At 41.2% G+C, this 15,247-nt stretch overlaps 1 protein-coding gene across 3 annotated transcripts in view; it reads left to right on the top strand.

The window, feature by feature from the left end:
* Positions 1-344: 344 nt before the first annotated feature.
* The window catches only part of ADGRF1 (adhesion G protein-coupled receptor F1), a 35,326-nt gene continuing 20,423 nt past the window's right edge, over positions 345-15,247 (top strand). For 2 of the 3 annotated variants that reach the window (XM_061194999.1, XM_061195002.1), the window contains exons 1-4: positions 482-645; positions 9,995-10,072; positions 11,632-11,722; positions 13,854-13,911. In XM_061194999.1, coding sequence (XP_061050982.1) covers positions 11,654-11,722; positions 13,854-13,911 — 127 coding nt within the window. In that variant the 5' untranslated portion in view covers positions 482-645; positions 9,995-10,072; positions 11,632-11,653. Of the gene's footprint in view, positions 419-481; positions 646-9,994; positions 10,073-11,631; positions 11,723-13,853; positions 13,912-15,247 lie in introns of those variants that run through there. The other variant, XM_061195001.1, reaches the window with a different exon arrangement.

The raw sequence follows: 15,247 nt of genomic DNA on the forward strand, positions 1-15,247 counted from the left end.
CATTCCATAGTATTCCACCCAGAAGTCCGAGGTGCCTTTGTCTGGGAAAGTAGCAGGTTGATTCTTCACCCTTGAGTGAGAAAGTGGGAAAAGGAAAAATAATATCTACCTCTCCCCATAACTCACTGGAAAGACCCACCTCTCCCCAGCTGAAATTTATGCATGAAAGGCTACATTCCTTCTGCTTTATGGGCTATGGCCCTGGGTGTCGAGAGGCTGGATGTGAAAGCTTGACAGAGTGGCATCGTGTGACACATGAATCTAGGACAGAAGTGTCCTGCATTTCCCTAGAGCATTCTTCTCCCATTTTCTTCTGTGATTTCTGTGTGCTGGGAGAATCATTAGGTCTTGGGCTCTGAGCTCTTTCCTCTTACCAGGCCTGATAGGGACTTAAGTGGGAGGGAGAGTCAACATAAAGGTATTCCTCTCTTCCTTCTTGAAGGGGGTGTGTTCTGGGCTTGTCTGCCTGCTGGGCAGCAACGTGCTGCAGGATTTGCTGGTGAATCAGTGGCCTGTACGCCTGCCAGCGAGCTCCTGTGGCTCAGATATTACGATTATCTTTCCAAACAGAACAAGAAGTGATTGAGCCACGGTTACACCAGAGGAAGGGCTCCCTGGGGCTGTGATGTGAAGAAGGAATCACAGGTAAGCCCCAAAGCTGTGATTTGATTCCTTAGAATGTGTCTTACTATCATCCTTACTACCTGTTAATCTGAGATGATTTTTCCCCTCCCCATGGGGAAAACTCTGATTTCAATATCCCATTTCCTAAAGAAGGGTAACTAAAGGAACAGAGAGTGGAAAAAACAATGAGCAGATACAACAGAGTTCAGCTTCTCGGTAATTATATAAACCGAGATGTTTGGTGAGTCTCAGACTAGAGGTTTGCTGACTCAAAGCACAGCCTTCTCTCTATCGATTGCAACACGGTAACCCCTATTCTTGGGGGTGTGCCTGGGAGATGGATTGACTGGAATAAAGAAGGCTCGGCCAAGGGTAATTGTTAAAAATGTCAATCTCACGGCTTCCATGAATTAGTCATAGATTTCCCCTAGCCATCTCTTGAAATAAAAATATTCTTGATCAGATCAAGTTTATTTTCACTTTAGGATGAATTAGTTTAAGCTTTGACCTAATTGGTATATTTCCAGGAAGTGCTTCCCAATTTACACTCCTTCCCTAGACTCTAAAAAATCCACAAACTGACCCTTTTAATCCTTTCCTCTGCTCCCTCCCCAAATAAATATAAAAAAAGCGATACACTATATTTTCTGACAGTCCTTGAAAATTAGTCATTTTTCTTTTCCCTTTTCTTCTTTTTCATGAAGAATTAATTTATGCAAACCTGATATTCTATGTCATCCATCCAGGCCAGATACTAAATAATGAGAAGTTACCAAAGGAGGTATAGAAAGAAGGTCAGGGTGGAGAAATGCGGAAAAATGATGACTTTGGCATTTCCATGGAGAAATCCATTAAACTAAACCTGATAATAACACACACAGGCTGGAAATTACAGAGACAAGAGAAGTAACAAAAATAGATAAAAGTACATTCTATAATTTATCAGAGTATGAGCACAAGCCTTTTGTTATGTTCTTAATAAAACCACTATTAGTTATTCAACCATAACCCAAATTTAAGAAGATTGTATATTATATAGCCACATATAGTACTTTATTCAACCATTAACAAGTAACAAACTTTGAGCAAATTATTTAGCTTTTCTTATTCTGGTCACTTGATTTGCAAAATGGTAGCCATGAGCATGAAGCGTTCAAATGAGAGCCTGCCTGTGTTGAGTCTTAGAAACTTGACTTTCAAACACTCCTATTCTGTGCATGACCACAAGTTGATGGAAATTGTTGCCGACAGGCCTCAAAGGTACATATGTCTTGCTTCTCTAAAAAGACAGTGTATTTCTTTATTCCTTTTTAAAAGCAAGGACAGGGTTCCCATCACAGGGTTTATCTCTTGTGGTGCTGAGGGTTAGGCGAGCACAATACTGTGGCATCCATATGCCCTTTGGTGTCATTCATTCCACAATTAAAGGGATACAAATATCCTCCTAGGAAAAGTAAGTGAACACATTCATTCAAACTAGGGTGTCAGTGACATTTTTTAGCACTTTGGCTGGGAGCAAGTGTGAACTGGATGAAGCAAGAGGGTACTGGGTACGGAAGGACATGAGCAGTGGCGGCGGTGTGTCCCCAGGGTGAACGACCCGGAAAGTAGAGGGATGGCATCCCTAGGACAGTGTCACTGAATTCACAGTTTTGCTTACGGCCGCTCCTTAAGAAACCACGTTCTACCCAGTCTAAACATATGTCTCCGCCACTTTCAAAATAGTCTGCCTTGTTCTCTTTCTAAAGGTCTTTAGCAGGGAATACCCATAGCTACATAGAGTGTGTCTGAGCAGAGACGTGCTTACAGGATGTCAAGGTCTCCGTAGTTCTGGACTGGATACACGGTCTTGAGAGCTATGAAAATAATCTTAGGAACCTGGAGGGATGGTGCAAATGATCTAGATCATCCTCTCTCCCATGCCCAGCTGGTTCTAGCCTTGCTGAATTCCACCACTGTAGTACACAGAACCGGGCGGGGCGGGGTGGGCGGACGGGGCCTCTTACCACGCCCCCTCCCCGGCAAGCCACAGATAATCTCATCAAGGCTCCAGCTCAACGGCAGCTGAAAACCTGCGGTCTGGCATGTTGAGGCCAAAAATCCATAAGAATTAATAAGTGTGAAAGTGCCCTGGCATTTCATAGAATTATAGGAAATTTCCCATGCACAGTCGGTTGAAAGAATGAAATGCAAAGAGGTGAACAGCCATGAGGTATGTAGCCCTAAAATGTGCAAAATATAGTTAAATCTTGTTGATGAAGGTTATCTGGTCTTCATCGTGTCTCTGGGTTCTCAGTGAGAACGTCAGTCTTTAATCCCCAGAGGCCCACAAACCATGGAAACGCTAGTGGGGTTTTTTTGTTTTGTTTTAAAGAAAGTCTTTTAAACTAAAGACTTTAAATAAAGTCTTGAAGATAATTTCCTTATCACTTGCTTCTTTCTCATAAGACAAAATTTTTAAAAACCTGATCATAAGAATTCCTTTATTATTAGGGATAGTAAATAGGCATTTACTCTAAATTTGTGGTGTTAGGACAGCTTTGTCACAACAGAACAGATTCACACCTGCAAAGTTTTGGGTAACGAGGTTTTGTATTAAGCAGATTATATTTTCCATGACGACCTTTCACACTTGTGTTTGTACGTTAGCCTAATTTTGCTTAAAGACATTCCTATGCTTAATCTCTTAAGAGAATCGGGCTAATTATTTCTAAGAAGAGAAAGACATATTTCTTAGGCGTATAACACTCTTCTACATTGTCGACCAAGATGCCAATTAAGCAAGTAACTAGCAGAAGAAAAGACACAGATAGCATAGAATTTAAAAAATATTTAGGTTAGAATTTTATTATATGACCATGTGCACCTTTAAAATTGATAAAGAATTTTACAGGTGGTCTTGATAAAGAATGGTTTAGTCAAGAAATGTAGTTAGTGTAACTGGTTATTCATCTGGAGGAAAATGAAAGTAAACCTCTATTTTATACCGCAACCTAAAATAACTCCAGAAGGACTGAGAGTTTAAAAGTATATAACAAACAAATGAACTAACTCACTTAAAGAAGTGTTAGAAGATAATATAGGAGGCTATGTTTACCATCTTTTTATAGAAAAAAAATTCTTAGCATGACCCCAATTTAAAATCCATAGTGGAAAGGATTGACAGAGACACTCATTGACGAATGTCTTAAACTTTTGTGCCGAACAGGACAACGTAAAAAGTTAAAGACCAAAGACAAATGATAAGCACATATTTATAACACGAGTGACAAAGAGCTGATATCCATGCTATGATGAGCTCCTAGAAGCAGTTCTTAAGAAATAGGTGAACATTCCAATAGAGACACTTAGGACAATGACTTAAATAGTCAAGCCAGAAAAAAAAATATATAAATGACCAATAAACATCTGAAAAAATGCTTAATTTTATTAATAATCAAAGGCATAAAAATTAAAGCAATTAGATAAATATTTGCCTGTCAGTTTGGCAAATATTAAAAAGATGTTGGGGCCAGTGTGATGAAACAGGCATTTCTACACCTTACCAGGGACTGTAAATGGTACAAATTAGGAGGGCCATTTGGCCATGTCTATCAAAACTCAAAATGTAATAACCTGGAATTAAAGATGCACAAGACGAAGGTTAACAGAAGGAACATTTGAGGCAGATTATAGGAGTCTAAATAACAAATTTGCCCTGATAATGTGTTAGATTTTTGTCTGTACATAACGTAAAGCCCAGAAGGTTTTTGAGTGTGGATTGGCACGATATTTGCAGGATAGGTAGAATGCCAGGAAACTGGCTTTATTTCTAGAAAAATCATTTGGGGACTATGATTGGAAAATGTGCTTTTAACTATTAGGAAATTATGATGAAAACACTGTTAATATGCTTAGGGAAGCTTAAAGAATGAATGCTTTTTGGTAGATTTGAAACAATTGAGGTTTAGCATTGTGAGCACTGAATGAAAAGTCAGATATTGTTTTACTCTTATTTAAAAATAGATCACGCAAGGACAGTTTGTAACATCTTTAATCTGACCTTTCACCCATGAAGACCCCACAAAGCCTTTTCTGTAGGTTCTTTCCAGTAGGCCTGACGAATTGTGCTTTCTCCCTTGAAGAGCTGAGTTTCCTTGGACACTGGTGACACATTGTTAGGAGGATAGCTTTGAAACATATATTCTTCTTTTTCCTGAATAAAGGAAGCTTAATTGTCAGGAACTCAGATGGGGATCATGTTAATAATCATGACTCTATTAAAATCATGGCCCAAGCAACAAAACGAACTGGGCCCGGAGTCCAAGAGAAATAACAGGTTCTTTGGGGGAGAGAAACTTAAGGAAATAGTCAATACATTCTTTTTATTTAGAATTTAAGTTTACCCTTCTCATTTTACACAAGTGTAAAACCAAAATAATTCCCACTTAATTGCCAAAATAATCAAAGCAATACATATGAAAGCATTTTGTAAATGAGAAAGAATTATCCTATTTCTTCTTATGTAAATATCCCCGCCCTTGAGTGTGGTTCTGGTACTTTTTTCAAGCAAACAGTCCAAGAGGAAGGTCAAATTCTCTGGGCTTTACTGATTGTCAGTAAGCAAATTCGAGTGGGGAAGCTGGGAAACAATGACCTGGGGATTCCAGGAAGGCTGGGTCCCCAGTTGCTAAGCTGAAGTCTTGGCTGAAGAAAGAGCTTGGCACCTTTTCTGGAATGCCGTTAATCACGCTTTAAGGGCTTGGTGGTAACTTGTGTTCTACTGAACCATGAGTGACAGGAGCAAATCCTCAGTTACAGGGGGTTGGAATAGAGCCAACCCTTGAGGCTGGCGGTCAGGCTTTTTACAACAGAATTGAGCTAGACTTGTCTGTGAGTGATAAACTCAACCAGTACACCCGAAACAGTATTGGGTGACGAGCTAAGAATGACAAGTCATTCTGTATCTCTTCTAAGAAACAAAGCAGAGATAAATGAATTAAAAAAAACCAGAATCCTTGTGAGGAGGGAGCAGACAGCTGAGCTAGGCGGACAGCACCAGCAACAGGAGAAATGCTCTCTAGCTGAAGTTCCGATTCGTGGCAAAGGACAGAGGGCCTCGTCAAAAATGTATCTCAATTTTTGGATGGAAAAGAATCAGATAAGAGGCACGGTCACAAACTGGACTCCGAAGGGAGATCCATTCAATGAAACATCGGAGAGTTTAAATAGGGCCCTTGGAACAGAGAGACCCCAGCAACCGGGCAGTTGTTTTCAAAAGTAGGTCTGATCATGGCTCTTGGAGTTTCCCCGAGTGGGTGGCACGAACACCCTGCCTGGGAAATTGGAGGCGCTCAATACACAAGGCTCTCGATACACAAGTGATTGGACAAATCAAAGTTTAGCAGATTGGTAAAGTGTCGCGAGGAAAGGGACAACTTAGCTAAGTAATTCCTTTTGTCTCTTCCAGCCTTATAACTCCGTAGTTCTTAAAAAACCTACCGCTATTCTCAACCGAAGGGCTTAATTCTTATCAGGTTCTCAGCCCATCTCAAAAGATGTTCAGGAATTAGAATAACCAGTATGAGGAGGACACAGGAACAGAGTCCAGTAAAAAAATTTAATCTTTCTAGGCTCGGATGTGATGACTGACAGACACTACTGAAAAGAACAATTACATATACAAATAGAAGCTGGGAAATGGGCATATAATAATGGAATCTGAATGTGAACAGATCTGAGTGCACCCTATTTTCTTGCTTACTTTATAGAAAAGGAAACTGAGTCCAGCAAGTTTTCTTTTTTAACTTTCACAAATTCTAGCAGATAAGGGACAATGCTGAAGTTAGGGTCTAATTCATCTAGGTCTTTTCCCACTAAGTTTATTCAACATGAACACACTAAAAACATGCTGAAATATAAAATATGTGTTTAAAATTTTACTGGGAACACATGTTTGTACAGACACTCACTGAACTTTTAAATAACTTTAGAGTCCTTCCAAAAGAAGTTGGTCTAGCTCATAAAAATTACCAAACCACCAAACATTTTTCCATATATGACACTGGTTATCTTTTCTGTCTCCCACCTATATTCCCACCTGTCTTCTCTACCGTATCTGCCTACTGAAAGGAATGCAAAGAAACTCTTCTCAAAGGCAAATGGCCCAAGGACTCCCATACAAAGGCAGATCCCAATGAAAATGTGACCAAAAACTTATAAAATAAGAGGTAAAATAAAACCAAGATTTTAAAGGTCCTCTGCCTATTAATCAGTTCTATCTGAATCCTGATTTCTTTCAGATCCCAGCTGGAGATCTGTTCTTTCCATTTGTGTGTGTGTGTGTGTGTTATGCATGTGTGCACATGTGAGTCCAAGGCAGAGAGGAGGGTGACAGTTCTACTGGGAATTCTTCTATTTATAGAGGAAGAAACATAACCCCATAAATATTGATGCCAGGAAAACAGCCCAAGAGTTTAACTCTGCCTAAGAATAGAATGTTGCTAAAAATGCTGGAAAATGTAGGTGAGAGCAGTGCCAGTTAAGCACCACTGTTGATAAGGAGACAGCTGTTGATATAAATAAATGATATTTGGATCCATAAATACATAACTGGAAGATTGAGGAGACAATGGGCAGCTGTCTCCAGAGGCGTAATAGCAAATTCTAATGATTGTTCTCTAAAAACTGAAGGACAGGGATTATCAGGAATGAATTCACTTGAATGAATTCAAGGAAGTGAGGGGAGTCCCACCACGGCCACGCCTTCCCATGAATGCCAGGGCCTCCCATGGACGCTGGGGCCAACACAGCTGTAGGTCAGGCATCGCTGGCCCCCAGCTGCACAGAGAGACGTGTGTTGTAAACAAGCACACACACTCTGATGACAAAAACAGCTTCTCGTCTATGGCAAGGGAACATGGATTCTGAGAATTTTTTTTTAAATAATCAGGACCCTTCCAGCTTAGAAGGGACGTGCTGAAAATACCACGGGGTTTGCCTCTAGTGAAGGCGAAGTTAAGTTGGATTTAAGATTACACCTCCTCAACACACACACACACACACACACACAATATTTCTTGACCCTCTTTAGAGTCAGATAACTGAGTTACTGTAAAAATGTATTTTTACTACCTCGAAGCTGGGATCCCTCCATTTATACAGTGCTAGCCATCAACCCAGGAGCACCTTTTATTTGATCAGTTAATTTGACTCAGATTGAAGTCAAATTCTGACACAATCCAACAAGTAACTACAAAAACTGGTGGTGAGATTGAAATGCTAGTCGTACTAATATTAGCAGCTATCGATCATTGAGGCTCACCACCTGTCAGGCGTTGTTCTGAGTCCTCTATATTCAATTACTCATTCAATTCTCCGAAGAACCTCTGAATTAGATACGACTTTCCCCATCTTATAGATGAGCAAACCGAGGCATAGGAAGCCTAAAAATATGTCAAAAGGCGTCCGGTTGATAAACGCCAGGACATGAAGCCTTTGCAGGCTAGCCACAGAGCCTGTTTTGACCCATGCACCTGGAGATAACGATTTTCCTCCTTTTGATTAGTTGTCAAATACAGCCCAGATAAATTTGGATTTCAGAAAAACAGCTGTAATTCTGGACAATGAATAGTGTCCCAAATATTGTGTGGCACATACTTACACTAAAAAATTATTTGTTATTTATCTGAAAGTCAATCTTCCAACCCTACCCCAGAGGGAGCTGAGTGTACCAAGGAAGTAAAGAAAACATTTTGATAAATTTGACGTTTCGTCCCAAACCTCAAAGGAGAATTCAAGTCACAGTATTAGCCTCGGGGCAGAACTCTTTTTCCCTCTCCTAGAAGCGTCTAGAATAACAGCTCTCAAAGCTGTCTGGGGGTCAGCGTCACTTGGGAAGCTTTAATAACACACATGGCTGTGCCTGATCTGCATAAGATTTAGTAGGTTTACTGTGGGATGGGGGCACCATTATTTTCAAATGAGCCCCTAAGTGTTTCCTTGTCTCCTTCCCAGCTCCTCCTCCTCCTTTTTCATAGCCCGGCTATTCATGACTGGCCTATAGACCAATAACTGGGAATCACTGGTCTGAAACCCTGATTATAAGTTCCAGTTTACCATTTCTAGCCAGTCCAAGGAGACAGCCCAGGCTCCACCCTCCAGTGTGGGAAGAAGAGAGAATAAACAGGCTGAGAGGATGAGAGAGTTTCCTCACAATGCTTGGAGCTGTTACCCAGGCCTCCTCACGTTGGGTTTGCAGCCTCAGGCCTGGATGCCACATGCGAGAAAGAGATTTTTCAAAGAGAGAGAGATGGAGAGAAAGAGCCATATGAGGGCCAGGCCTCCCGTTTGGAAGCAGGCCCTGGCACAAGAGAGAGGGTAGATCATGTTAAAAATGGTCCCTGGAAGTGGAGGAAAATTGGGAAAGGGGCTGGAAAGAGCACACGCTCCGTCTGCAATGTGGCTGCACTCCAGGAAGGTACTGGGAAATAAATTTAGCAGGACGTGGCAATTCACCAATAAATAAACAAATAAATATATAAATAAAAACAAATAGAAAATATCCAAAGGGCACAGAAAAAGAAGTTCTATTTCACAAAACTGTTCAGCTATTTTACATATATATAAAATTTTCATTATATGTGAGTGTATATATATATATATATATATATATACATAATACAGATATATACACATTTTATTATGTGTGTATCTATATCCTCATGTTATAAAATATGTTTCTTTCTATGAGGTCAAAAATATTTGAAAAACACCACTCCAGAGCCAAACATCCATCACTTTTGGAAAGCAGAAAGCACAGACCAGAGGGAATAGGGCTCAGAGCAGGTCTGGGGAAGCAAGATGGGGAAGAATGATCTGGAGACTGGACAGCTGCCCAAAGAGAGTTAAAGCAGTCGATTTAGGGGGAGTCTTGGCAGGCAGGTGGGTGGGAGCATGCAAGGACCATTCACTAAGGGGAGAAGGTAAATACAAAACGGGTATGTGTCTCATGGTTTATTTTTCATGCTGCCCTAGAAAGCCCTAGAAAGAATCTCTGCTGACATGTAGGCCACATCTGTGGGAGTCGTTACCCTGTCTCTAATGCCTTTTCTCTTTTCTTTTTTTAATCAATATTTTTTTTAAATTGAAGTATAGTTGATTTACAATGGTGTGTTAAGTTCTGCTGTATAGCAAAGTGATTCAGTTATAGGTATATATACATTCTTTTTAAAAATATTCTTTTCCATTATGGTGTATCCCGGGACATTGAATACAGTCCCCTGTGCTATACAGTAGGACCTTGTTGTTATCCATTCTATACATAAAAGCTTACATCTGCTAATCCCCACCTCTCACTCCATCCTTCCCCACCTGTTCTCTTTTCCTGTAGATCAGAGAGCAAAGCCTGAGGCCGCACTTCTGGGATGGCAGGGCGTGTATGAAGTTTAAAGTGCACCCAGGAAGCAAGGTAAGGGCTGGAGAACCAACCCTGGGCTTCTGTGCTGCTGACCCCAGGCACTTATTCCAATGGTGGGTTATTGAGCTTGGGAATCATAGCTCTTCATCTTTTCCTATGGAGATGTAAAGAGAAAGGGAATTTTATGACCATGACTACGGACTTTTGTCTAAATTATTCTGAGATAACCATGAACTTGAGGACAATTTGTTGCTAACCACATCAACTATGCAGAAGGCCACAGGGAAGTATTCCTTCATGTTCTGTCAATACTGGCCAATGAAACTTTAAAAAAAATTTTGCCAACAAAACCCCACACAACATAAAACGTACCATCTTAGCCATTTTTAAGTGTAAAGTTCAGCAGTGTTAAATATATTCACACTGTTGTGCCACAGATTTCTAGAACTTTTTCTTTTGGCAAAATTGAAACTCTATACCCACTGAATAACAACTCTCCTTTACCCCCTCCTCCCAGTCTCTGTCAACTGCATTCTTCTTTCTATTTCTATGAGTCTGACTTCTTTAGATCCTCATATAAGTGGAATCATATAGTACTTGCCATTTTGTGATTGGCTTATGTCATTTAACATAATGCCCTTAAGGTTCATCCATGTTCATAGCGCGTGACAGAATTTTTTTTTCTTTTTGAAGGCTGAATAATATTCCATGCCTAATAAAACTTCTGGCAATGATGGAAGTGTTCTGTGTCTACACTGCCTAGACACAGTGGTACCCACTGTGGTAACCACATGGTAACCACTAGCCACATGTGGTTATTGAGCACTTGAAATGTGGCTAGTATGACTGAGAAATTGAGTTTTTCATTTCATTTTATTCTAATTAAAATTAAATTTATTCTAATTAAAATTAGACTGTCACATGTGGCTAGTGGCTACTACATTGGACAGAACAGTTCTAACTCGTGATTTTTTTCATTGCCCCCAAATAACCCGTGTGTAAATGATTAAATCTTGTGACCATCACTATGGGCTGAGTTTTGTCTAAATTCTTCTAAGATACCCATGAACTTGAGGACAGTTGGTTGCTAATTACACGAACTATGAAGAAGGAAATTTGCTGGATTGGTTCACTATTATTTTTATGCTGAAATACTCAGAGTCTGTCTTTATATTAATGGTTCTAGGGTCCTTGGTTATTTGAATGCTTGTCTTTACTGAGATGAAAAGAAAACCTCAGTGAAATATAAAAGGCTGGATGTTAAATGCACCCAGCTGCAAAGTTAAGCAAGCCATGATTTTAAAATAGCCTGTGTTGAGTCAAATTTGATCACTTAGATCAAACTTAAACTTAGAAGAGAGTTCTGGAGAAATTTTCTAGTAGGTTTATAAGGAGAAAAATTCACTAGTTCTGCAGTGGGAGTGGAAGTGATGGTGTCTCCGGTGCAAAAAAATAACCAAATGCTCAGGGCTTCTGATGAGCCCAGCTAGGCCTTACCTCCGTGTGCATTTAAAAATTCTGGCTTGAATGACTTGTTTTTGTGCCTCAGCCTTGCATGGCACACACGTCTAGTCACAGACTGTGACTCCAGCTGTTCATGTCCTGTCCAGAACCAGGAGGGGCCAGGGGAAGATGAGAGTTCCTACGCTCTGGCTCTTCTCCTTCTTCATGATCACCGAGGGCTGGAATGGCTTCCTGGGGGTGAGTTTGTGTACGTCCCGTTTTCTTCTCTACCACCCCCCCTCTGTCCTTCTGGCACTTTGAGCGTCCGTCACTCTCTAGGCAACTGCAATGACAAAATTTCATAGACTTGGCATCAGAAGTGCTGGGTTCTTGTCTCAACATTACCAGCATTAGCTGTGTGGCCTTGGATGAGTCACTTCATCTCTTGGAGCTTAGATGACCTGACTGCCAAAACCAGGATCTTGGACTAAGCCATACTGGAGATCTTTTCTAACTCAGCGCATCCTCTCCTATGGCCTCTTTGATGGAGAAAAAGCATATAGATCGACATTAGCAGTCCTTGGCCTCTTCCCTACCTATACTCACTTTCTTTTTTTTTTCTGATAACCTGTTTTTTAATTGAAGTAATAATTTACATATTTTAGTTTAGTTTACATAGTTAATTTACAATGTTGTGTTAGCTTCAGGTATACAGCAAAGTGATTCAGTTATACATATATACATGTATACATATATATATTCTTTTTCAGATTCCTTTCCATTATAGGTTATTATAAGACTTTGAGTATAGTTCCTTGTGCTATACAGTAGGTCCTTGTTGTTTATCTGTTTTATACATAGTAGTGTGTATCTGTTAATCCCAAACTCCTAATTTGTCCCCCACCCCCCTTGCCCCTGTCCCCTCTGGTGACCATAAGTCCGTTCTCTAAGTCTGTGAGTCTGTTTCTGTTTTGTAAGTAAGTTCGTTTGTATCATTGTTTTAGATTCCCCCTGTAAGTGATATCATCTGATATTTGTCCTTCTCTTTCTGACACACTTCCCTTAGTGTGATAATCTCTAGGTCCATCCATGTTGCTGCAAATGGCATTATTTCATTCTTTTTTATGGCTGAGTAATATTCCACACCTATGCCACGTCTTCTTTATCCATTCATCTGTCGATGGACACTTAGGTAGCTTCCATGTCTTGGCTATTGTAAATAGTGCTGCTGTGAACATTGGGGTGTATGTATCTTTTCAGATTAGAGTTTTCTCCGGATATATGCCCAAGAGTGGGATTGCAGGATCATATGGCAACACTATTTTTTAGTTTTTTTAAGGAACCTCCTATTGCTTTCCATAGTGGCTGCACCAATTTACATTCCCACCAACAGTGTAGGAGGGTTCCTTTTTCCCCACACTCTACTCACTTTCTTGATGCTTTCATCTGGGGTCATGGTGTTAATGTTCTCTGCATGCCAATGACTCCAAAATCTGTGTCTCCTTCTCACACCTGTCCCCCAAACTCCACACTCACGTATCTACTACCTACTTGGTATCTCCAGTTGGGTGCCAATATCCCCTCAACACAGTATGTCCAAAATTAAACTCTTGGGTTTTTTCTCACCAAACCTGCCCCTCCTTGCCCATCTCAGCAAATGGTATCACTGTCTCTCCAGTTGCTTAGGCAGAAAACTTATTATTACGCTTGACACTTCTCATAATCCATGTCTAAACCGTTAGATCTTTTTTTCTGGTTTTCTCTTTAAAATATATCCAGACTCCAAACACTTCTCACCAACTCCATGGTTACCATCCTGGTCCACACCTTCATCATCTCTCACCTATATTATTTCGATAGCTCCTGAAATGCTCTCATTGCTTCGGTGCTTGTCTATTCCCAACACGGCCGCAGGATTGAGCCTTCTAAAAAGTGGAGCAGAGCACACCTCTCCTCTGTTCAGAACTCTCCAGTGGGCTCCCATCCCACTCAAACAAAAGCTAAGCCCTTGCCACAGCCCAGAAGGATCTACAGGACCTGCCTCCCCAGAGATACTCTCTGACGTCACTTCCTGCCCCGCCTCCCGGACTCCACTTAGCTACTCTGGCCTTCACGTGCCAGGCATATTCTTATCCCAGGGCCTTTGCACCTGCTCTTCCCTCCTCCTGGGAAGTTCTTTCTCAGGGATCCTCACTTTCCTGCTTCCTTCAGGTTTGTGCTCAAAAGGTGCCTCAGCGATGTCCCGTTTTGCCCCCCTCCCCCACCATCCCTGGCTTGCATTTTAGATCCATGATTGCAGTTTATCTGGGAAATCCAACAAGGCCTTATGAAACACAATATGACCAAGCCTCGCTGTAATTATTCTTTTTTTTTTTTTTCTTCTTAACAGAGTGATGATGGCATCAAAACAAAGCAAGAACTCCTTTTGAATAAGAAAAAGCCTCTAGGTGAGACTCCCTCAGATAGCATGGTACAGCACACACTGGAGCCCAGAGAGCAGGGTTCAAATCCCAGGAGTGCTTCTGATGGGTTTTATGATCTTTGGCACATCGTGAAATACCTCAAATCTGTAAAACGATAATTATAGTAATTCCTCGTGAGGATGAAATAATATAATAAAGGCATAGTATCCTGTCCCATAACCAACCAGTAGCTGCTCCATACTCTTTCTTTCCGTCTTCATCTTGATCTCAATAATGTGATGAATGACACAGACTTCAGTCTAGGAATGAGTTGTGGTCTGAAATTTGATTTGCGGGTCTGATGTTTCAAGCATTGTGTATATTTCCTCCTGGAAACAATGGTACACACAGATGGTGGTTAGATTCCTGGGTCAGTCCTCAAAAGCCTTTTTACGATGCCGTGAATCTGCCATCCAACAATGTGCTAATAGGGCCATAGACCTTACCACATTGTAGCAAGGCTACAATTCTTTGGGAAAATGAAACCAGAATTTCAACTTGGAATGCCATGGAAAGGTAAAAGCACAAGTATACATTGAACTGTTACCAGTGCCAGGGACTATTCTAAGCGTGTTAGATGAATTAAATCCTCACAAAGATCCTCTGAGTTAGGTACAATCGCCATCTTTATTTTACAGATAGTGAAACTGACAAGGCCGGTGGGTAGGTGGGGCAGGATTCAACGCCCAGTCAGTCTGGCTCCAGAACCAGAGCCATTAATCTTTCCCCCCTTCCCCACCTATTACCTGCTTGGGCCACGGGAGTGGATTATCCCCTCAGCTTACATCCCTTGGAGTAAGTCGCAAGGCTGGGACAGAGTTTCCGGCCTTAAGGAGAGCGGGGAGGGGTGAGTTGGTGGCAACTACAACAGGCAGTTGTTACAGTCTCCTGTAAATGTCCTGGGACATGGTGCAGCTTCTGGATTTCCTTCTGAGAAGCCTAGGGATTGATCCAGCTGCTTTTCTTACCTATAAATCTCCCAGCTCCCCCGGACCCTTAAGAAATGGGACAGTCTCATAGAAGCTCCCCATCTCACCTGTGCCTGTAGAAAGCACGGTCCCGTCCTGAGAGATCTAAGGGATTCTAAGAGGTTTCACTGCCGATGATAACAAAATGAGACCCAGGAAAAAAGGATGTTCACCTTTTGCCTCTTTTTCTCTGAGGCCCTTCACATTCTTAGCCTGGGGTCCACAGAGGACCTTGGGAGGATCTTGAGACCCCGTGGAACTTCATACAGAGTTTCATGTGAATGTGCCTAAGTGAATTCTGGGTGGGATTCCTCTTCTCTCCCAGCCCCAAACACCTAATGGCCTCTTCTTAG

Source organism: Eubalaena glacialis, chromosome 7 (assembly GCF_028564815.1).
Source record: "Eubalaena glacialis isolate mEubGla1 chromosome 7, mEubGla1.1.hap2.+ XY, whole genome shotgun sequence".
NCBI lineage: Eukaryota > Metazoa > Chordata > Mammalia > Artiodactyla > Balaenidae > Eubalaena > Eubalaena glacialis.